The sequence below is a fragment of the Melanaphis sacchari genome, unplaced genomic scaffold (genome assembly GCF_002803265.2).
Source record: "Melanaphis sacchari strain LSU unplaced genomic scaffold, SCAv2.0 Contig8_pilon_pilon, whole genome shotgun sequence".
Taxonomy (NCBI): domain Eukaryota; kingdom Metazoa; phylum Arthropoda; class Insecta; order Hemiptera; family Aphididae; genus Melanaphis; species Melanaphis sacchari.
The window spans coordinates 281,128-305,768 of NW_020271635.1; the positions used below are offsets into that span (position 1 = coordinate 281,128).

The 24,641-nt window shown below is 27.8% G+C and overlaps 3 protein-coding genes across 9 annotated transcripts in view; 1 reads left to right on the forward strand and 2 right to left on the reverse strand.

The window, feature by feature from the left end:
• Positions 1 to 581: 581 nt before the first annotated feature.
• Positions 582 to 1,857, reverse strand: LOC112602681 (geminin-like). The gene is made up of 5 exons (XM_025350888.1): positions 1,646 to 1,857; positions 1,434 to 1,534; positions 1,226 to 1,359; positions 964 to 1,136; positions 582 to 765 (listed from the first exon to the last, which is right to left on the reverse strand). The coding sequence occupies exons 1-5, from the start codon at positions 1,685 to 1,687 to the stop codon at positions 652 to 654; spliced, it is 564 nt and encodes a 187-aa protein (XP_025206673.1). The 5' UTR covers positions 1,688 to 1,857; the 3' UTR covers positions 582 to 651.
• A 2,354-nt stretch (positions 1,858 to 4,211) lies between these two features.
• LOC112602761 lies at positions 4,212 to 10,939 on the forward strand. Of its 3 annotated transcripts, none has more exons than XM_025351019.1 (4): positions 4,212 to 4,272; positions 4,367 to 4,463; positions 10,312 to 10,581; positions 10,650 to 10,939. In XM_025351019.1, exons 3-4 carry the CDS (start codon positions 10,328 to 10,330, stop codon positions 10,867 to 10,869), a joined length of 474 nt encoding a protein of 157 aa, XP_025206804.1. In that variant the 5' UTR covers positions 4,212 to 4,272; positions 4,367 to 4,463; positions 10,312 to 10,327; the 3' UTR covers positions 10,870 to 10,939. The 3 variants fall into 3 exon arrangements, with proteins under 3 accessions (XP_025206804.1, XP_025206803.1, XP_025206805.1); XM_025351018.1 differs by having other exon boundaries at positions 4,243 to 4,310; XM_025351020.1 differs by lacking the exons at positions 4,212 to 4,272; positions 4,367 to 4,463 and adding an exon at positions 4,665 to 4,703.
• Positions 10,940 to 12,786: 1,847 nt separating this feature from the next.
• LOC112602673 (inositol-trisphosphate 3-kinase homolog) overlaps positions 12,787 to 24,641 on the reverse strand; it is a 71,973-nt gene continuing 60,118 nt past the window's right edge. For 3 of the 5 annotated variants that reach the window (XM_025350877.1, XM_025350874.1, XM_025350875.1), the window contains 6 exons: positions 14,646 to 14,747; positions 14,037 to 14,510; positions 13,768 to 13,902; positions 13,507 to 13,680; positions 13,244 to 13,417; positions 12,787 to 13,146 (listed from right to left, as the gene is read on the reverse strand). In XM_025350877.1, coding sequence (XP_025206662.1) covers positions 13,072 to 13,146; positions 13,244 to 13,417; positions 13,507 to 13,680; positions 13,768 to 13,902; positions 14,037 to 14,510; positions 14,646 to 14,747 — 1,134 coding nt within the window. In that variant the 3' untranslated portion in view covers positions 12,787 to 13,071. Of the gene's footprint in view, positions 13,147 to 13,243; positions 13,418 to 13,506; positions 13,681 to 13,767; positions 13,903 to 14,036; positions 14,511 to 14,645; positions 14,748 to 23,311; positions 23,432 to 23,742; positions 24,335 to 24,641 lie in introns of those variants that run through there. The other 2 variants (XM_025350876.1, XM_025350878.1) reach the window with 2 other exon arrangements.

Consider the following 24,641-nt stretch of genomic DNA (forward strand, 5'->3'; position numbering starts at 1 on the left):
ACACTGATATATATTTATAGGTCCAATCATGGAAAATGAAATTACATGCTTAGAATCAGGAATTACTTTTGAAAAATCTAAAGGAATATTGAATGTTAAGGCTTACTGCGAGAACAAATCATTAATCACATTTAACTGTAGGTAAAATTTAATTTTTCTGACTTACATATTAAGTATTATATAAATACATACATCCATATTTAGTATAATATACTACACAATCTCTTAGCGTATTATACCAAGATTGTGAGCAAAACCTTTAAATCAATTATGAAACTAATAATTAAAATAGAACACATATTATAATGTTGATTATTATTGATTGTTGTTGAAATAGCAATGAATTTTAAATACTTATTAAAAATAAGAAAGTTAAAAGACTAAGTTCTTATATTAACTTAATAGTTAGTTTATTGTTTCTATGTGTATATAATATATCATAAGCCGATTTAGTAAATATTTATAGAATAACCAAATCATGATTATTTGAACATAAATTAACATAAAAACTGTTAGCTCAAAAATGGATATTTATTTAAAAAAATATTGATAGTTTAATTCAAAATTAATTATTACTCGGTAGGAACAAAAAAAAAAAAAATCAGTTAAATAACAGGTAAAAATGAATGATTTGTTAAATATAAAAAGAATTTAATCAGATTCACTGCAGGAAAAATCATTGTTGCTGTTTGATTGCTTTGAGTCGACTAACAAATTTACATCATCATCATCCTCAGCTTGTTTATCATCTTCATTTAATACTTCCTATAATTGTTAAAAGATAAATAAATTTTTTGTTCAAGTATTTAAAGGTAACATATTTTAGTATAAACACTGGATTTTCATAAAAATAACTAAAAATAGAAAAATTAGTTAATTCTTAAATAGAAATAAAATAAAAAGGTTTTGTTATAGTTAACAGTTATGTTAAATAATTGTGTAAATAAATTATTTTAAGTATACCTTTAATGTGTTAACGAGATCAGTTGTTTGCTCAAGTAATTTTTTGCAAGATGCATTCTCTTCTTCCAATGCCATAATTACGGAATGTAATTTACGATTTTGGTCAAGAACTTCTTCCAAAGCCTTTCTGCGCCGTTCTGCAATAACTTCCCAATATTTTTCACTAGGACCAGCTAAAATGACAAGTTTATGATTACATTTGTACTCAGCATATTGCTTGTGAAAAAGAATGAAATAAAATATACAATTAGGAAGTTCATACCAGTGCTAGTGAGATCTTCAATAATTAACTTTTTATAGAGGGATGGATTTATTTTTTCAATTATAGACTGTTTTTCCTTCGATTTAACTTCTACTTCAGTCTTAAGTTGTGGCTTCAATATTTTTGGATCAGGACTAATGTAACATATTTATACATATAAATATAATTATACAATATACAATATAACAAAAAAAAAAAAAAATCATACTTGTTTTCATGAAATCTGCCTGTCCCAACCAAATTTTCTTTGTCGCCACCAGACGGCTGCAATGTTTGCAAGAATTTTCTGGTACCTTTTTTGATTGACATCTGAAAACATCGGGAGTTCAGTTCAACATGTTATTTAAGTAACAATTATCAATGAGTTTAACGATTGATTTGATCTTATAATTTATTATATTATAAAATAACAACATTTACCTTGTCCGAAATGTTTCGATTATTTTCTGTAACAGTTTTCATTGTTTTATTGGTGGACAACCGTCAAAGTAATGAATAATGAACGACTAGTAAACGCCGATAAATGGAAAAACTTTTTCTTTTTATTTCGATGTAAATATTCGAAAATTTGAAATGGAAAAACGTTTGATAAATAATTTGAAGCCTGCGCTCAGTGCGCTCGCTACTCGACAGTCGACATGGTATCCAACGAATCTTAAGTGGGAGAATCAGTATAACAGTATGAGCCGTTTGCAGGTAATAAACAGGAAAATAATGTCTATGTCAACTGGACACACTGGTATATACGATTTTTGTTGTTTTGAATGTTTTGTACCCATATTTTTTAAAGGTTTAAAATCTCCAATTAAAATTATTATTTATTTATTTATTTATTCGTATGGCAATTATTATTTATTAATTAATTTATTTATTCGTATGGTAATTATTATTAATACACTATATATACAAATAAAAATATAACATGCATGTATAGTATATACATTTATATGTGAAAAATAACATTAAATCTTTATTATCTTACATTCGAAAATTTTTTTATTTTGACCCCCCCCCTTAAAATATTACCTATGGGCGCCCATGTCCATATTAGATAGACCACATAAAATTGTACTTATTACTTTATTTACTAACAGATTTTAAAGTACCCGACTCAAATTTTATGGCAAAATATTTTCTTCTAATATTTTAAATCCACATAAGAAAGCGTCACACACTAACTAAACAAATATTATTTTCTCATCAATAATGTACACTAATTATTTATTTTTCTATATATTTTTATTAAATTACCTACTTATTGTTCTATGTCTTATGGTTAAATATTGTAAATTATTTTTTTAATTATGTTTATATATTCTATCTTTTTATTAAATAAGTAGTTAACCATTACTCGTGTTATACATTATAATAACTATAAATAATAATGTTTTTCCATGATACTATTCCAATAAATACCCATTTATTATAAAGCATTTTTTTGTCAAGTTTAATAGTACAAAATCAGTGGCGTAACTACATGGTTGCATAGGTGTGCATTGCACCGGGGCCCGGGGCCTAGACGGTCCAAAAGGGGGCCCTAGAATTTTAATATTTTGTTTAAAATATATTAAAATTTTATATTTTGTTAATAACTTTAAACTATTTTATAATAAATAATATACTACGATAAAACCATAAACTTTTAAATTACGAAGAGTATAAAAATACATATTGTTATGTCATTTATTTCATGTATAAATATAATTTAATTAATTATGATATATTTTATGAATTATAAATATTATATTACATAATATAATTATACATTTTATACATACGTGTAATTGTCTAATTTTATTCATATAACGATTTTTAGGGGCCATAAAATAATATTGCACATGGGCTAGAATTTTATAGTTACGCCACTGTACAAAATATGTATATAATATGTATATTGTTTAAATTTTAATGATTTAATAAATCTATTGTATAAGTTTTAATAATATAATTTTTATTGAATTAAATAAAAACTTAGTATTTAACATTTGTTTTTTAGTATTCACTTTTTGTTAGTTTGTTACTTTTCTTACATTTCTAGTAACTCATCTCAAGTATTAAATAAAATTAAAAGCATTTGTTAAACTGCACTATCGTTTATACCAAATGTTACACAAATAGGTACCTAATTAATTTAATTAATTTCAGCTGCTGTAAGTACTGAATTTTTAAAAAGCAGCTCACTTTTTTGTACAAATTTTTATTTTTGTTTTTTTAGACAAAGGCACATATAAGTTATATTTTTGACCAGGGAGCAGGAATTAGTTGTAATTTTCAGAAATTAATCAATATCATATAATTTGTGGTTAAGATATGATATTTATAATTTCATATTCTCATAGGTATGCCAAAACCAAATTTTAAATTGTAATTAAATTAATTATTTTAATATTTAAAATTACGTTAAAACGTTATTAAGAAACGTTATCATTACAAATTATGTAAACATTGTCAGCTTTGCATATGGCGGCGTAATTCCTGTTCTCCCGTAATGTTGTATAAGAAGTCGGTTATTTATATAGTTGTTTTATATATCTGTGTTAGTACCTTTTTTTTTCATCACAGAACAATATGGCTGACCAACATAATTTATCAGACATATTGTTCGTGAAGCGATTGAACGTATTAGAAATTAGAATAATAGTAAATACTAAATAGATCACAATAGGTATACAACTTTATACTTTATAGTAATATATCACTGAACAATAAATGGTTATATGGCTGTGTTCATAATTTACAAAATATTATTTAAACACCCAAGGGTGAAAAAACATTTAATGGCGTCAGCTGACATGACGTGCTATACGTTATAAATTTAATATTTTTAATATTATTATTTATTGTCGTTTGATTAGCGACTTTTTTTTTCATAATAGTCAATGCTTATTACCTCCATAGTCCATATTTTTATTATTCCATGATTTACATTGGTATTTATCACTTCTTTGTATTGGACTTTACGGCGAATGAGAATAAACCTAAGTGCCTTGCACTAAAGTTCTTTGGTTAGAGTAATGATCGCTACCCGCGACCCGCCCTGAAGTCAGGTGATTTGTGTAGTTGTGTGTGTAGTATGCATATCTGGGTACTGTACATTACAAATTGTACAATTATTCATTTTCATTGTAAATTGTTTGTTAGTCAGGTGTATTATTATTATCTTTGGTCTGCAACGGATTACAGAAGAGTTTTACAAAATTTTCAACTGGTTTCAAAATTACGAAGAACGAAGCGTCTAGTAAGTATTTAAAATAAAAATAAAAATAGTAATATTTTAGTTTGCCACAATGAATTCTCATGTTTTGCCTCCTAGTTCTATTTCATACTATTTTAACAAAAGTGATTTCGTTTTGTTATTTTTTAATTATTTATTGATAAACCTTATCTTAATGCGTAATACATATTACATATAAAATTCACGTTTTTAAGGTATATCTTCATTTTTATTTTTTTATTTTTTTGTAAAAAACTACTAAGTGTAAGTATTGTGTGATGTTTGTATAATTTATTTAGACATTTTGATAATAATATACATTTTGTCATATTGTGTGATGGATTAATGTACCTATATAAACTTCTATACTAAGAAGTTGCCATCAGACATTATTTCATGTTATACTTTAATTGGTTAAAATATTTAATCTTTAAATAATTATAATGTCATCATTTTATGTTAAGACTAAAGATTTGCATGCACTGCATTGGTTGCTGTAATATTCTATTATCTTTAGTCTTAGTAAATCAATGCGATATCCGTGAATAAGTTTATTGTGTCCGGTCGCATTTTACCGCTTCTACCATAGTGTATGTAAGGAATACAATACAAGGATTAACTATTAAGAAATAATTAATCATTTGATTTATGTATGTATATTGTATATCTATGGACTTTTTGTTGACCCTTAACGCATGTTTGTCAAGTATATTTTTTATTATTATACATTAATTTACCTTGAAAATTTTGATTAGAAAAAAATTATGAATACAATTTCAAACCTATAATATGCTCACCTATATGACATTGTGTGATGTTTACATTTTTGTGGCTTAGGGTTAGTTAGGTTTGTATACTTTAATACAAAGGATCATTATAATATATATGTCAACTATATTGTACTTTAATATTCAACTTATAAATATGATAAAATTAAAAAAAAAAAATTATGATTGTCGCCATGCATTTAAATTTGTGTAACATTCAACATTTTTAAAAAAATGTATATAACATTCAGGGGAATATTAATTTTATTTATTTGTCTGACTACTAGATATTTATAAGTTACTATTTAGGCTCAGATTTATAGGAATTAAAATCAAACTATGTATATGAAACAAAAATGAATGTATATTGAAATAAATCTACAATCTACACATACCTATTTTTTGTACAATGAGTAGGTTTGATAAATGACAAATAAAAGAAAATAACTTAAATCATGAGATTAGGGAGGATACCCAGTGGTAACACTCTTTAAAGTGATAGTAATAACAATGAAAAGAAAAAAATTTATTTAAGGTTTGAAAGTATTACCTGGTAGCAATCTTCAACACTTATAAGCTCGCTTACTATAGAATAAAATCTCTACACCGTTGCCTTTTAAATCTACAACGCGGGTTATTAGGAAGTGTGTTTGTTGATACAGTTGAACCTAGATAACTCGAACTTCTATAAGTCGAATTTTTGATAACTCGAAAGAATGTCTTGGCCCCTACTTTATAACATCATATGTGTAACCTCTGTAAGTCGAATTTTCAATAACTTGAATTTTTTTTTCGTCCCCAACCAATTCGAGTTATCGAGGTTCCACTGTAATTTAGAGATTAGTAGATTTGTGTGTTGTTGAAATTTTTTATGAAGTCTGATTGAGTATAGTTTGGAAATATGGTTAAGATTTTGGATTTTAAGATCTTTGTGGAGATTATTGTTGGTTAAGTACCAGAGTGCAGATGTAACTAGGCGAAGGCATATTGACTGAAAGGCTCGTATTGTATGGGTGTTTGAGGGTTTAGCGGCAACCCATAATTGAACGTCATAGGTTCACAGTGACCTGAGTAAGGACTTATAAATTAGTAGTTTGGTATTTATATTCATTTTAGATTTCATTAAGGGTCTATGGAGGTGGAGTCGGATATTAAGGGCTTTTTATTTGGCATTTGGGTTAGGTTTCCAGGTAATTTTACTGTCAAGGATGAGACCAAGATATTTAACTTTGAGTAGGAAGGGATTGGGATATTGTTCATTGTGACTAAGGGGCAAAATACTTTTTTAGGGTGGATGTAATGAAGGAAGACTTGGATTCATTAATTTTGATCTTCCATCTTTTTGTCCAGAAGTCGATTATGTTGAGGTGTCTTTGTAACATACTTGAAACAATTGGGTTTTCATTGGAGATTACAATTTCTGTATCATTCATGTAGGAACCAATTTCAGTAAAGGAAGTTTTAGAAACGTCATGCTTAAAGATATTGTAGAGGAAAGGAGCAATATCGCTGCCTTGGGGAGCTCCAGCTAAGATGTTGAAATAGTTTGAGTTTGAGTTTTGGTGTATGACAAAAGTACGATCGCTAATAATATTAAGTTACAAAATCATAATATAGTCATTGGCGCAACTAGGGGGGTGTACAGGGGACTTGTGCACCCCCAAGTTTGGAATGTGCACTCTCGAAAAATAAAATCCATTTTCTAAAAATTATTGTAGGTATCATAATGTATATTATTGAGAAAAATAGTTTCCTATTTGCTATTATGTTCCCTGCTATACATAATGTATAGTGTATACATATATATTTTATACCGACACTATATGTAGTCTTATTTTATAATGTACTAATAAACAATAAGTTTTGACTTATAACGTTTTTATATGGGTCTCATAAACGAAGTTATTCGTAATTCGTGGAATAACAATTATAATGATATTATACTATATTTATATTATAGCTATTACTTTTTTCATTTGTGTAATGTGAACGGTAATGGGAGTAATGATGTGGGGGTGTGGGGGCTTTGCCCCCACGGCTCTGTGAGCTCTTCACTATTTGTGCACCCTCAAAAGTATTGGTCTAGTTGCGCCTATGAATATAGTAATAGATTTTAAAATAAAATATAAATACATGCAAATGTATTAATTTAATTTGAAATTATTGCTTAAAAAAAGCAATTTATGTGTACAAACCTATTTTTATTTTTATTATTTTTTCAAGAAATATAATCTTTACAAAAAAGTACAATATGTATATGTGGCATAAGGAAAATAAAAACATTAATGGAATTAAATGAATAAAGAGTCACCCATTAGTAGCATTTAATTTGAAAGTTGGGTTATTATATGATTAAGTTAAATGCCCTCTACAGCATAGATTTTCAAGAAGTGGCAGGATTTGTAAGCCTTTTATTAAAGGATTTTTGTGGTTTTCTAATCTAATATAAAATTTTTTTTAGAAAATAGCTGCTTCTTTTACTGTTTTTATATCTAAGTCTTTATGAAGGATAAGGTTAGAGACAAAGGGTAGAGCATTAGTAATTTTACAATGTGTAATAGGTATTTTGGAATGAGTGAATTTCATTTAAATTAGATTTTTTTTACATATCTCCATATTTGGATACATACCGTATGTCCATATGGTTTTCAGAAAAAATTTATATATTAGTAATTTAGATTTTAGAGTTGAGAACTTATTTTCTAAGAGTAATATTTTAAAAAATTGTGAATGGGCATTAATTACTAATATTTTTTCTAAAACGATTTTGTTATGTTTGTCTTATATTTAAGTTTAAACCAAGTCCTATTATGTGTATAATTTCGGACTGTACACTTAATTTTATTACTTTAAACAGAAATTTTATTCTCAATACTGTCTTAGAAAAAGGAATGTATTACATATATATATTACAGGCAAAGTAGACTATCGAGTAATGTAAACATTGCTCGGGCATTATGGTACTGCCCGACTATGATGGGCAATGTAGGCAAAATTATACTTTACTTGGTTTAGGTTGAGTAATGTAAACCAATTCAATTGAATTTACAAGCAACTGACTCTGTTCTTACAGCAATTATTTTATTTATTCTATTATCTATTTTTCCTTCAATCAATGTTTCATCAACTTCACAATAATTTCCAGTATTCATAGTTGTTATAGCTGCTTCTACATTTTTTCAGTTTTTAATTTATTAATTATTGATATTGGATATATTGGATGATTTTAATCCAATTTTTGCACTACATCTAAACATTTCTTCTATACTTTCATACCAATTACTTTATTAAATATAAATATAAAAGTGCATATATAACTCCAAAAATATAATACGTACTTACTAATTTGACTGTAACATAGTACCTATCCTCCTTACTATATCTACTCTTTCTTAATTGTTTAACGCATTAAAAAAAAAAAAAAAATGTATTTAAATGAAAAGTTTTGTTGATAGCTTAATTTCAATGTTCAATTTACTATGGAGTATGGGAAAAGTAGCTTAGACCGGTCAAAATACAACCCTGCATGGTGAAAATAGTATTTTTAATATTTTGTCCAAAAACACCAGGCAAAGTATTTATTGACCAAACAATGTAAAACATTGCCCGATAGTCTACTTTGCCCTAATATATATATATTTAATAATTTAACAATGCAATTAAATCAAGCAACAAAATACTTATTTTTTAATCAAAATTAACAACATTTTGTAGCATATAATAATAAAAACTTAAACTTAACTATTTAATAATTAAAATCATAACAAGCATAATATTAACTATGAAATATGTATAAAGTATTTTAATTGATAACAATGTTTGAAAATTGATAAAAAGAAATTATAATTCAATATAATTTGAATTTTAATATAATTCAGGAAATACTCATATTTCTTAGTAGCTGGCATAGTATTTAATTTTTGTTTTGTATACCATATTGCACACATGTTCAAATTGTAGTGCACACTTGTACATTCATAGTGCATATAAAAATGGAACCGGGTTTAGACCACAATATTTAGCAGTGACAAGATTAGTAATAGGTAGATTATTTACAAGTATGTTAAGGCCATTAGGGCAATGTTTGTGTCTCAAAGTGAATGCAATATGAACAAATTTGTTATTTAATTTGATTTCCCATTTTGTTTACCATTCAGAGAGTAGGTTAAAGAGATGGGATTGTACATTTTTCAAGGCAATTACTAGATCATCATTGTGTACTGTTAATATGACTTTATCATCGACATAATCAGCAACAAGAATATTTTTGTGTAAAAGGTCGATCAGAATTATAAGTATTATAATTTAGGTGAAAGAACACCTTATACTAAATGGCTATATTTGAAGTGGAGTAATCTTAAAATATATGAAAATGTTAGTCAATAAGATATGATTCCATTAGTAGGAATTATGTAGGAGGAGGACATTTATGGAATTTAAACAGAAGACTCGTTCCAGACTCTATCATAAGCTTCTGGGAGATGTCTTAAAAGGCACAAATTTAGTAGCATTTTTTTCCGAGTAAGGTAAAAATTGTATTAATTATTCTATGGACTTGATATATTTGAATGTGTTTAGCTTTAAAATCAAATTGTGAAGATGAAAGTATATTGTTTGATAATACTATGTGTAGAAAAATACACTTAAATATTAGTCTTTTGTAAATTTTTGAGAGGTATGACATTAGACTTATAGATCTATAAGATGTTGAGAGGTCAGGAAATTAAAATTTTTTTATAATTTATAATATAACAATAAACAATAAAATAATATTTTTAATTTAATGTAAAAAAATATATGCACAACTATGTAGTCTGATACCACGTAGGTCATTAAAGCTCAAAGGATAATTGTTAACCTTGGTAACTAAAAAATTAGATGATGTTTGTCAGAATTATATTACATCATAAATAATGATTATCATTGAATTCAAATTAAACATATTTTTGTAGTGTGGACGATAATATGCTTGATACCTACTGTACAGCAGATGGTTATTTATAATATTGTTTTATTTGTTAAAACACTAGGTATACCATAAGTGTATTGATTTTTAACTATTGTATTTTTCTTAATATTTATAAAGTTTTAACTTTTGTCAACAGAATTTCTACACTAAAGATGCCCAAAAATCCGTTTGTGAATTGTAAATCGCGCAAACGAAGAAAGGCTAGAGCTCCGATCTCCAAACCAAAAGAGAAACTTTTTTGCCCTCGTACTATGGTAAGATACGATAATTCACCCAGTGATTATGGTACTATATGGGTTTGCAAAATGTGCTTAGTATGTATGTTGAGTGAAGATGCTGTTAAAAAACATTTGACTAATTGCAATGCATTATCTAAAAAAGATAAACCTGCTCCAGCTACTAAAAAGTAACAGTTTATTTAGTCAAACATAATGCTAAAGTAAATTTATTTTTATTTTTATTTTTTTTGTTTAGAAATGAAGATATACATTATATTTGTGAGACTTGTAAAAAAATATTTTCAAGACGCGTTACATTGAAAAAGCATTTAGAAGAGCATGAAAAGTCATCGAGTAGCAACGACTCTGAACTATCTGATTATGATGCTGATCCTTTTAATGTAGAAAATATAAATGATAATGACGACGAATCCGAACCCGAATCCGAAGATGATATCATTGATGATTTGAACTAATTTAATTTCATTGTGTTCACATAAAATTTTTAATTTTAAATTAGCTATTATTATTAATTATTTCTTTTTTATTATTCTTTACAGGTCTTAATAATCTTATGCTTTTTTTTATTATAGTTTATTGTATTTTGTTAGTTACAACTATATATTTAACTTATACCTAATTATAATAGAAATAGATTCCAATAGTTATTACATTTTGAGTTAGTTGTTTTGTATACCAAAGTTCATGATTTGTAGCTTTAAAAAAGGTTATAATAAGCACTAAAAATGCTGAAATATGCATGCAGAAAAATGTATTAAGTGTGTAAAAGATACAAGATAGGGAAACTCCTTATTGTAGGAATAATAATTATCTAAATGGTAACAATCTCATTATTATATGAAAAATTATTCTATAAATATAAATCGATTAAATCGATTAACACTGGAAGAAAAGTATATCTTTTTCTCTACTTTAAAAAGAGTATGTACATTAAATGGTGCTAAAAATATAAAAACAGCTAAGTAACATCAAGATTAAAATACTGCAAGTCGCGAGCATTGCTTAATACACTTCATTATTACTTAAGATTATATAATTTAATTTTAGTTTTATAAATACTGATTAAATGCATAACTAATAGACATTTTTTAACGTTGCTAAGATAATATATCAATTTACAAAAATCTATTTTACTTTTTTATTTAATACTATCTATTTTAAAAAATGGATATAGGATTGTCATTAATATATTGTTCTCTTAAAAATGTTTTATTAATGATTTTGCTGTGAATAATGAAAAAAAAAAAAATGAGAACACTATTGTGGATGTTTTTTTACTAAAAACTAGGCGATATAAATTCCTCTTAATACATTGCATTTGTATATTATTATTGTAATATTCATATCACAAGGATTTTCCCACACATAGTTTTGTTGTCACTACATTTTAATATTTAAAATATTAATTCCACAATTCAAATTTACTAAATTAATGTAATGCTAAAGATTAGTGGTATGTTTGGTGAATTTTCTTGGCAAATATAATACTTTGTGGACCGTAGTTTTAGTAATAATAGCATTGAACTGTTGAAGTCGATCGATTAATGTAACCTTATGTTATGATGAAATAAACGAATGTCATTTTATCGTGGTAATCCTATTCAACCACTATTTTATATTTAGATTTTAGATTTGGACTACTAGTTACTAACCAAATAATTACAACAAACATAAATAATAGTGAATAAAAATAATATGTATATGACATATGTACATTTAAGCAAACCTCTTGAATGGAATGTCTCTATAAACAATTACAACATAATCTAAATTTGGCAATATTAGTTTTTAATCTCAGCTCAAACATTAACAAAAGATCAATGGTTTTATTGAACAAAACTTGTTATCACGAATTTCATCACTGTAGGTGCCTATTACACCTTTTGTCTCTTGTATTTGATTTTTCTTAAATAACGAGTAATCTAATTCCTGATTGAACTACAATATTAAATTTAAATATTTACTATTATTACACTAGAGTCTTAAGTCAAAAACCAAATTTTCAAAGAAGGGTTAGAGTTATAACTGATTTTGATTACCTATATAGACCACTTTGTAGCTATTTTAACACATTACAACATAATAACATAGGTATGAAAAAATAGTATAGTAAAATTATATAGTTAATAATTAATAAAGTTTATGATCTACACAGCACTTTTAAATTTAGTTAGGTAATATATTAGATAATACATAATTTAAAAAAAAACAATTATATGTACATATAAATAATGTATATTATGTAAATACAAAAAAAAAAGTTAAAAATAAAAATGCATAATATTAATATTAATGTTAATACTGGACAATTATTATAAATGAATCGAGAAGTTAGGTACATAAACCTGTTTAGTATGGATTTAAGGGCAAATTATTAATAATTCATTTTATCTCGCGCATATTTAATGAATTCTCCGATTACAAATGCTCAGGCAAAATCAGTCATGTCAGTCAACACTGACTGAATTAATATTAGAAAAAAAAAAACAATATAATGTACCACTTAAAATTAATTTTAAGAACAAAAAAATAAATAGTTATCGTGTAAAAATATTAACACGTGATAGTGTAACGAGGAAACGTCTCTCAGCGTAGTGTAGGCAAAAATATTATTGACTAGATAAATTCCACGAGAAAGTTGAACGACGACAAAGTTTTCAAGTTTCCACTTTAATAGAGCTAGACGGTGCAACAGAATCGTTTGAGACAGGAATGTGTAAATTCTCAGTTGACTAAAAACAATAAAAAACAGAGTCGAACGGTTAAAACAACGTGTACCTACCATTATAGTATAACACTAAAGACTTTTGAACGCAACGAACTATTTACCTCTATGAGATGGTCGAGACCGAACAAGAAGCCCTCCTCGTGGTTGCCCGGCACCCATGGTCGTCTGTGGGTAAGTACTGTGTGCTCGGGTACTTTCCTGGTCTTGGCAAAGTCAATCAGCCAAGCACCGATCTTAGTATCGTCGTATATGATCAAGATACTGCTTCCCACAATCTTTACAGTAGAAATACGTCAATTTAGTATAGGCAATCGACCGAAAAAACGAACAAGTCTTCGAAACATGCAATCTCCGGCCAACTTACCTCGTGGGTTTTAAAGTAAAGAGAACGATCCAATTTCGACCGTATTTCATTCAGTCTGACAACCAGCCTCTGTTTGATGTCATGGCGGTCGCCCAGGAACAAAGCAAGAGTGTTATTTACTTCTTCGTCGCTTTTCACAGTCTTCAAGTCAGTAACGGGCGGAGAACCTCGAAACTGTAATGTCATTACACGACGGTTGTTATTATTTGATGGTACGCGTTGGAAATAGAAAAAAAAAATTCTTAATGTAGGTAAAATTACCTTCATGGCTTCAATTCTAAAACCGTGGCTGCACGTCGAACTCTGTTCTTCTCTGAACTGCATGTACCGTAGTTTTGTGACCGCTTGCAATTCGCGTTCTTCGGCATTCGGCGCTTCGGGATCCACGGCAATCATCTTGATAAAGAAAAAAAAACCCGTTATAACATATTTTTCGCGTTTTCAAGGTTTTGCGGCATATATATCGGTGTTATATACACACGCGACGCAAATGATATATCATTATATTCATATAGATCACCCGCTCTCACCTTGAGGTACAGGTCCCGTCGCGCTGAAGAGTTTTTCACCTCCGACTCCAGGAACGTGCGCGTGCCCATTTTGATGTCCATGACGTTGGGGTCTCGAAAGCCGTACAGCAGGTCCTGCAGCTCGATGAAAGTCTGTCCGTTGTACTCGACTTCCCTGTAATACTTGGGCACGATGTCTTGAAGACTGGGCTCGTTGGAAAGAGCTTCGTACACGTCTCTCTCTGTGCCGCCGCTGCACTTTTTCCATATCGTACCCAGGCTGGCGGGTGCAAAACAGTCCGGATGTCCGGACAACTGGAACCACGACTGTTGTTGTGCGGCCGATCTACAAGTGGTTGACTGTACGTTGGCCGTCGCCGTTTCTTGAGACTTAACTGCGCTTCGCACTTCGGGATCCGTCGCTGTACCGGCTGTGGTCGTGCTATTGTTGCGTAGCAAAACATCGCTTGCGGGCGCACTCAACTCCAGAGCGTTCTAAAAAAATAAATCCCCATATTATATTTTATCATTCTGCTGATAACGTTTTGAGAATTTAAAATTGTAAACGGTTTTTCATTCACAACCGCATCAATTAGTATAGGTAAACGATATTATATGATATATACATACCAAAGCCAAGAATTTCAACAGTGAGTTTTCTTTCTTATGGTTTTTTTTGACTGACGGAGTCACAGGATTGCATTGCGAGCTTTTCCATTCGTTTTCGGTTTGCTGGAAAACAAAAATAAAATTTCCAAATATTATTATTTATTATTATTATACTAATACAATAATTGCAATACCGAACACTTAAAGAACGAACGATTTAGTGGCGTGAGGAAATAAATTAATTATATATTATTTACTATACATTGCACCTAACACAATTGAATATATTTTATACAAATAGAGAATATATATACATCAACACGGCTGGCACTATATCGATTTTCGACACTGTCGATTTCCGCTTTTTCTCAGCCAAAATATACATAAATACGCACAAAACAATACATACATATATATATATTACATAATGTCACCTCCATAATAATGGACACACATTGCGAAGCCCTTGGAATTCTAAAAACAAAACACATACATTTTACCGACAAGATTCATACGGTCAAGGTAAACCTCATATCATTTATATGTATATTAAATAGAAATAAATCGGATTCACTTAATAAAATTAATATAATTTATATTTATTGTCACTATTTTATTTTTTATAATTTTGTGCGTCATTAAATCTATCTAAATCATGCGTAAATTTAATATATAGCTGCGTACGGGTTTAAATAATAATACTCTAATCAACATGAAATTTTTATTTTCGTTGCCTGTTGGCACGTAAAACTGACGAGTTTTCAATGAGATGGTTGTCAGTCACGTGGTGACTTGGTGTTTAATGTGCACATTCGTGTTATTACTTATTGTTACTGTTCTCGAGACCCCTTGGAATGTTCGACGAAAATGATGTTGCGCCAAGAATAATAATTAAACTTTTCAAAATCTATTTTTAAACTTATTTACAATTGCAATTCAGACGAATGGGTACTTGTGATTTACACCAAAGAACGTGACCGAATTACAAATAGTCATAGAAAGGCGTCATCTCTGTTGATTTTAGAGATTCAGTAATGAGAATAGCATTAAGTATTATTATTAGTATTATAAAAATCGATATCATTTTTTGTCTTGAGCCGTAAAATAAAATTGCGTTTAAAATCAAATTATATAAGACATTATTTATCACTTAATGACTTTTATACATCTACATTAGAGAATAATTATTGTCTTGAAAGCTAATATTGTTTAATAACTCTGGGTGCAATAACACTTATTTTCAGCTAATACCTAACCATGTCCATTATGATTTAAGCAATTTAGTGACCAGAGTTTATTTGGTCTATAGTTTAGTACGTAGTATACCTGCTAGTTACCACTGAAAATAAATGTGGGTAATCATAACGCAAAATGTTCATTTTATTTATGATAAATAAATGGTTAATCTTTTGAGTATGGGCCTCAATCAAAGTAAAATGATTGAAAAATGTTTGTGATGAGTAAAATGAGACAATGATGAACACTGGGTCAAATAAACTTGCAGTAGCATTGGTTAATCATATAATTTAGTACATCCCGGTGGTACAAAATAAGTATAAAATAAATTAGGCGTTCAAATATCATACTCGGATGTAAAGTACGTATCAGAGGGTACACCTACGTCCTACATAGACTATGTGTTAAAAACTTATAATAAATCATAAAATATTAGATATTAACTCGGCAAATATGATTATACAAGCAACAAAACTATTTGAAAAGTGGTCATTAAAATGTTATTATTTCATTAACCTTCCATTATCATTACGATAAAAATGTTCGTGGTCAATTCTTTATAGAACTTTCGATATTCGAACCCACAAATAATTCTGATGTATTATAACATTAATATATCATACAATTTAAATAAACGAATCAAAAATGTATTACCATACATACAGCATTTAATTTTTTTTAATAAATGCTATACATTCTAAATAAAATCACAGTATAATAACTATGTCCAAGTGTACACGAATAATATAATATAATAATACCTTTTTTCCCCTTTTTTAAAAACCGAGAACGGGTTGGAACTGTTTAGCACAATACTGCCACCTGATCCCGTCAAATAATAACACCTATACATTATTAATTGTCATGGCCAAATCGCTTGGAGATATTAAATTTAAAAAAAAAAACTTAAAATTCAATACAAATGTTACCTAGTAAATTATCATATTTTTGAATAAACTAAACCTATTTTACATACTAATAACTATAATAAATTAACTAATAATACTGTCCACACTTCATTATAGATGCGTAGTTTTAGCTTTAAATGTAGATACGATGCGAACAAACAAAATAAAATTGTATAATTGTAAATACACAACCTGCAATTATAAATGAAAGTCAAAAGCTCAACCTTTAATCTATATATTTATATACACAATACATTTTTTGAGTTTACTATACACCTATAAGTTTTAGTGAAACTGTTACCCATAAAGAAGTATATATAAAAAAAAATAATAAATATATAGATGGATTGAAATGTGTCGTTTTGCACGTGCGTCATCTTTGTGCGATTATTTTTAGGCTTACAATAACGAATAATATCTATCTATACCGTTGTAAATATCAACAATCGGAAGTACAATACGATTGTAAGCTGCGAAGAAACAGAGAATAAAGTGGCGAATGGCGTAGTTTCACGTTTTCGAAGACTAGGTTTATTATATGTAGAATAATATGAAATATACAACGAGGAAATCATCAGTATGCCATGGGGCAGCAGGATTTGTGTAATATCAATTTAATTTCGAATGAGCATACCTGAAATCTGAAAAACAATGATAATAGCAACACTTGTGTATTCGGCAAACGATAGATTTCAAAAGAAATTAATTAAAAAAAAAAAATGTACAATGTTATACACGTGTAGCGTGAATATTAACAAATAATAATAGTAATAAACAGCACCGTAGCGTATTATAAAGTAATGTACTGCGTATAATACATAATATGACATACCATCAGATATGATGACATAGGGATCAGTGACAACGATAAAACTAACCAAGGTTGAAAATAGTGTAACGGAAAATTATTTGGCGATAACGAAAATTATTTAATTGCACTTTTGGGTTTGCGGTCAAACGACGGGAACGAAAATAAACAGGTAAATTGGAAGTGAACAATATTATTTTAAAATCACATCACGTGGGTAACACGTTCATGTGAAAAGATAAATAAATAAAAAATATATAAATACATAATATAGTGTGATAAGGAACGCTGCTATGGTTATAAAAATATTATGTACCAATATAAATTTAAAAAATAAGTAATTATTATTATAATAATAAATGCTGATACTGAGTCGATCGAGTTATTTTATCCGGACCAGACTACAGGTGTTAAATGTCAATATAATATAGTTATAAATTAATACTTATAAATATTCGTTAAAACTGAATTAATTAACTATTTGTATCCGATATACTTAAATTTAAATGTACAGTAAAATAGTATTAAGACTTAACAAATCAAAAATTCCGTTCAACCATAATGATATTTATGCATAGTATTATATATTTACATGTAATTAAAAACTATCAATAATAAATCTTATTTATATGTACAATTTTATATTAAGTTATATTCTTCATATTGAAAAAATTGGGAGATGAGGATAAAATATGCAATGAATAAATCACAACCTATATTTTAATGTATTCATTCATTTTAGCACGTGTTATTAAGACGCGTTATACTTACATTTTCACGTCGAAAAGCTAAATTTCCGTAACTATATTTATTTGAATTCGATATTATGATAAATAATTTTAATAATATGTAAGTCCCTATATACTAGAATACTAGAGTATAAACAAAAATAAAATGCATACACTGATAACCAACAATCAATCTTCAGCTCTTTCGAAATGTTTTTTTTCGAAACACATTTCAATAATATATACTGTAATACTGTATGCATAAAGTTTCTACGAAAACTATTTTACATGCAACCACGCAAAATGCATCATAAATAAACAATCAATATTTTGACGTCACAAGAAATTTCAGACTTAACTATTTCATTTATTTTAGAAATTATTGTTGTTTGTGTATGCTGTTTTTAGTGTTAAAAAAACTTTTAAAGTAATGCAATGAATTTTTCAGTGGTACATTATAAATATTTTTTTAATTTTTAAAATTTATTTTTTGTTATAGTTTTACGTTTATTATATAGAACAACTAAAAAGGGATATTGGAGTGAAGTACAATTTAATAAAATAATGAAAAAGTGGTGCAATTCCATTATTTGCAGAGGCCACTGACCTCAATGGACTTTCTCTTTACCATCTGATTGAAGAAGAGTTTCTTTAGTTTTTTAGTTTTTTAGTAATACCAACGAGATTTATAACATTTTTATTAATAACAGTTTTTACAGAAAAAGAAATAACATTCTGTAAAGTAATATCTGCAATGTTGTTTTACATATTAAAAACTACTATGAACCACTTATATTCTTATTTAGGTAAATGACGTTAAAATCATTTACTGATTCATAACTGATATCATTTTATGAACACTAAAAACTGTTTACGATCTTATCAAATATCTATACTTAACCGATTAAAGATGCAGATAAAAGTTTAAACAATAAATTGCAATCTTGAATTAAAAATAGTTATAAAAGTATTAATCGTAAGAAAAATACGTAGTTCTTAAAAATATAAACAAGTTTTGTCGTGTGAATGGAAATTTACAAAATCACATAACGCATGAAATGCGTAAAATTAAATTCTATAAACCTAACGGCTAACACCAAAGTAAATCAATTTTAAATAACAGTTACTAAATAACTTAACATTTTACCACATTGTTATGAATAAAATGTAAACAATGCTGAATGAAATCGTTCAAATATATTTAACAAGATCATTAATTGTTTAATATCTTCGAACCATACTCAGTAGACCGACCAGTAAGTATAATAACATAATGTATAAAGCTTGTGTAAATTGTGTCATTTAAAAAATTGTTATCTTATATTATCAAAACTAAATTTATAAAATAATTTATTATTTATAAGTATAATATATACTACATTAATAATGATATACAAAAAAGGCAAATTGCAAAAAAACATTACTGTAGCTATATTGATTTATTAAACAAACACCCGCAATAAACAGTAAAAATCGAATTAAATTTTTTTGTTTTTAAACATTAATGATTAAAGAGGTTAACGTACTGAATAATAACCAAAATTAAGGCATAAAATCAAACAAAAATAAAAGATATATTTTGTAAATATTTTCTTTGATTGAGCATACTGTATCTACTATTACATGTCTAACTCTACACATAATTATTATTTGAACCTAAATATAGGCTATATTTAAAATAAATAAATATTTTATAAGTTAGGAATAAGGAAATATAGTTTTACAGTTAAATACGAGCATCATAGTAAGACACAAAAATGTTGAAAACTATTAAATAATAAAAAATAATTAATTAATAATAATAAAAAAATTGATTTAATGTAACTAAATGATAAATACTATTATTAGTTATAATATTTTTAATTATAAATAAATATTTAAAATATATAAATGTAGATACAGAAGTATAATTTAAATACATAAAATATGCAGACACAAATCATGAAATAAAATAAATCGATTAATGTTGTATTAAAATTTCAAGATAACAAAGCTGCATTTATAAATGTATATAAAAAAAACAGTAAAAAAAAAAAAATAAGTATTTTTAAAGTTTAAAAGTTAATTTATATAAAATATTATTTTATATTATCTTTAATAAGGCAGTGAAATTACACATTTAAAAAGATTTATTTAACCGACTATAACTAATAACATCTGAAATGACGTCCATAGTAAGGGTTTTTTTTAAATAAAACAAAATATTCAACATTTACAATTTGAAAATAACACAATCTGAAGCTCAGAAATTGAAATATTGAATGATAACTCATTTTCAAATTAAACATTTATGAAAAAAAGCATAAGAATTTTAAATTGTATATTGTATAATTTGAAACATATTTTACAACTTATGTAAAATTTTCAAATCATTAACTGAAACAAGAACAATCAATATGATGTATAATTTGCATAGTTACTATTAATTATTAAACATAAATATATTTTGATGATAAAATCATATGTAAATATTTAATTGCAGATTTAATATTTTTTTACTATATTAAATTGAAAATCTAGTTATATCCAAAGTAAAACAAACAGAATAAAAATAATTAGCCTTTGCCTACGGCATATACCACTATATTACATATCTATTAAGGAACTTGTATTTCTAAATAAGTACCTTATGACGTAAATATCTGTTATGGATTACCTGTTGTAGCTTGTAGGTATATTAGGTAAATATTTGTATTCAGTTTTATCATTTAATAGAAAATGCCATTAATTTGTGAATTATTATAATTTTTAATTATCTATGGTAATTTCCAACACCTAATCATACTAATAAATAGACATTACCTATTGAATATGTGACGTTATGCCACAAAAAAGTACAGTTAAAAGTTAAAAGTTAAAATAATTGAAAGCTGCTTTTAAACCTAATGTGTTTTTGTTTTCGAAGAAATAACATATCTACAAAATGTCTTTTGTTCATACAAATATTATAGATTGATATTAAGGATACATCTTTTTTGCTATAATATCGTTTGTGTAAATACAATATCCATCGTGCCACTGTGCCAGCTTTGATATAAAAGTATTAATATTTAAGAAAGTGAATACAGAATATACTGTTGTATGATTATAAATAAAAAGTCGAGATACTGCATTGCACATTTATAAATTATAATTAACTCATATTACATAATATATTATAAGCCAATGATCATAAACTATGGTATGAATGTATATGATTCGAATGATTAAAGCCTTAATGACTTTATATAACACAGCATATTAGCTTCTTTTTTTTACTAACTTTTTGATAGAACGTGAATTTTTTTAGTGTATATGCATACAAACGACAATGAATTGTAACAGTTAAAAATATAGTTATTCACAACTAAATTTTAAAATAATTAACTATATAAGTAAATGTAGAGGATTTAAAAGATATTATAATTATTAAAAATTGTATCTATATAATTTTAAAACGTCATTAACGTATTTATATAGGATCAACTACATGACATTCAAATTCGTAGCTTGAACGAAAAAAAATAGGTTATCTGATATTAAATATATAACTACATTAAAATTATTAATATAATTTAATATTAGAATCATGATTATTAAATCAAATATTTTAATAATTACATAACTTAGATCTATATTTAAAAATACATATACGCAACATTTGCAGAGGACGTACTCATTAGAATTTAAAAAATAACCACCTAATTGTTAAGTTGTAAAAGTTGTTATAATTATAAGTTAAAAATATACCATAACTAAGGATGGTTTTCTTTTAGGCATATGGATTGATACATTATAAGGACAAAATAATTAGTATAAATGTAAAATTCAAATATTGGTAAAAAATAAAAACAAATTAACTACCCACATATATGTCCTAAAAACACCGAGAGCGATAATAAATTCTCAACTGATAATCAAAAGTAGGTAGTACAAGCTTACGATTTATGGAAAAGTTAAATTATTTATCATGTAGGTTGTACGTATAATAAACATTGTACTTAATAAGTGGGTAATGCGTACCTACATTGACACAATACAAAAAAATTTAATTAAAAGTCAAGGTTTTTGTCTATTGTTTTGAGTAAAAACTGTAGAAAAAAATTAAAATACAAACGTCTACTTTATTATTCCAGTTTAAAATCTAACGGTGATCTCAGATCGATGAGTCCTTGTAAAGACGTGCAACAGCGATGAACACCGTTGGGTGTACATCGGAAGAATGGCTATTACATATTATTGTTTTAATAGATACGAAGGTATGTGATTGAAATTCAAGGGAAGACCCGACGACGAAACGGATAGGACGCACGCGCGTCGCTGACATCACCGCCGACTAAACCGGATGTGTTTTTTTAAACGGACCTAGGTCAAAATTCCAAATTGTGTACTTTGAAATCAGAGAGGCACCCATAGATGTGTTTTTTGTACACAATATTTTTACTGTACACGCGATCGCGAGAGAAACACAAAGATACATACTGTTGCAGTGATAAGGGGCGATATCAGCGGCGTCAACAGTTTCGATCGACTAACTGACAAAATATAATAACGTCCATACAACATGTGACACTAGTGCACACAGTACTTGTTCGCTGTACAAATTCGGAACACACATGAGGCGTATAAAAAATATCAGTAATTTACGTTGAATAATTTACGCCCGTAATAATATAATAAATTGTAAAGAAAACAACCAAATAATTGTATCACTGTGTACATTTCTAGTTTATAAATACACTGTTTAAGTATAGGTACATATAATATATTATACATGCATATTTATTTAAAAAACATGCGAATATGATTAAATTAACTTACATACCTAGTCTATATTATCAGATTAGCATGAGTATTATGCAAGAACCAAGGCTAAAATATGTAAATTATACTGTATAATCACATTATAATCTAAGGCGGGTGTTTTATAACGCATCGTTTTTTTTTTTTAAACATTTTGGGCACGTTGGTTTAGCGGATTGTACCGAAAATACAGTCAGCGTTATTTTCTGTTAAAACGACACATACCTGTTGTATGAGGTTGCCCATCGCTGCAGTCAGGGAACTCGTGTGTACATCAATACTTGCCAGTTATATTAAAAAGCACGTGGAAATAATATCTACGTATACAATATACTAACTCTACAACTGTTAGCTTTGCACTACAGCATTCAGCACATCAAAATGCATTATATCATTAATTTATTATAATAAAATATAATATACTACTGAAGGCGATGGGAAAGTGTTTAAAAATAAAGCGTTTTTGGGAATTATTCGTGATAATTTATTTTACCTGCGCACAATCGCGTATTGATAGTGAAATAACAATAATAATCGTTCGTTCACTACGACTGCTGTAGTTGTATTCACGCACCCGGAATAAATTAGAATAAAGTGCAACCCAACAAATGTACAAACAATAATATTGCAATAATAATGAAATCGTGTCAACTCACTTTGCTGGACATAAGTTTTTCTAACTGTCCGATGGCTTTGGAAACGACGGTAAACGAGTCGAAAAATGATTGTCTGCTGGCCACAGGGCACACGGTCATGTCGCTCATTCTCATATTATATTTTTACGTTTAATTAATTGTATCTTGACGATGCGACAGCGGCGCAAAGGTAGAAAACGCGATATAAAATTGCATAGGCGAGAACAAACGCAATAAATAATAATGATATGATGTTCAACGTGTTTTCGAACTACACACGGTTATCACACAATCGACACTCGGGGATGACGATGGATCGAGGGAAAAACGACCGTTATTGTTATTAAAATTATTACGACCACGAAAACGCACTACAAATGACGATCAGAGTAAACGAAGCCGGTTGAACGCAAGTGGATAAATGCGATATTTTACGATAATACGTGTAATAACCACAGTTTATTTATTACGTTAAAAAACGATATTATTGTAAAAAAACACAAGAAAACTGGCCGATGCGCGTCGTCAACGGACCGTATTCGAGGCGGACGCGTACGAGAATGGAAGACACAAACACAATCCAGTAGTGACAGACTTCGAGACCAACGCTGCCTGCCTCACACACACGCCTGTAAAGGTGAAAATACGGACGATCGGCGCGTGGGGCGAGCTAAACCGCGGTTCCCCTTCCCCGACGACGACCGCGAACAACTACTATAATATTATTACACATGTATAGGTACATAAATATAATAAATACTCATTATATTGCTGGTGCATTTTAGGTCATCTAAAAAAAAAGCGTGCGAACAGTAGTGGAATATTTTTATCTATCAATATTATTATTAAGGACATGCTATATGATGTATAATATATATATATGTTATTTGTATTGATATGTTTAGTTTATAAATATACAA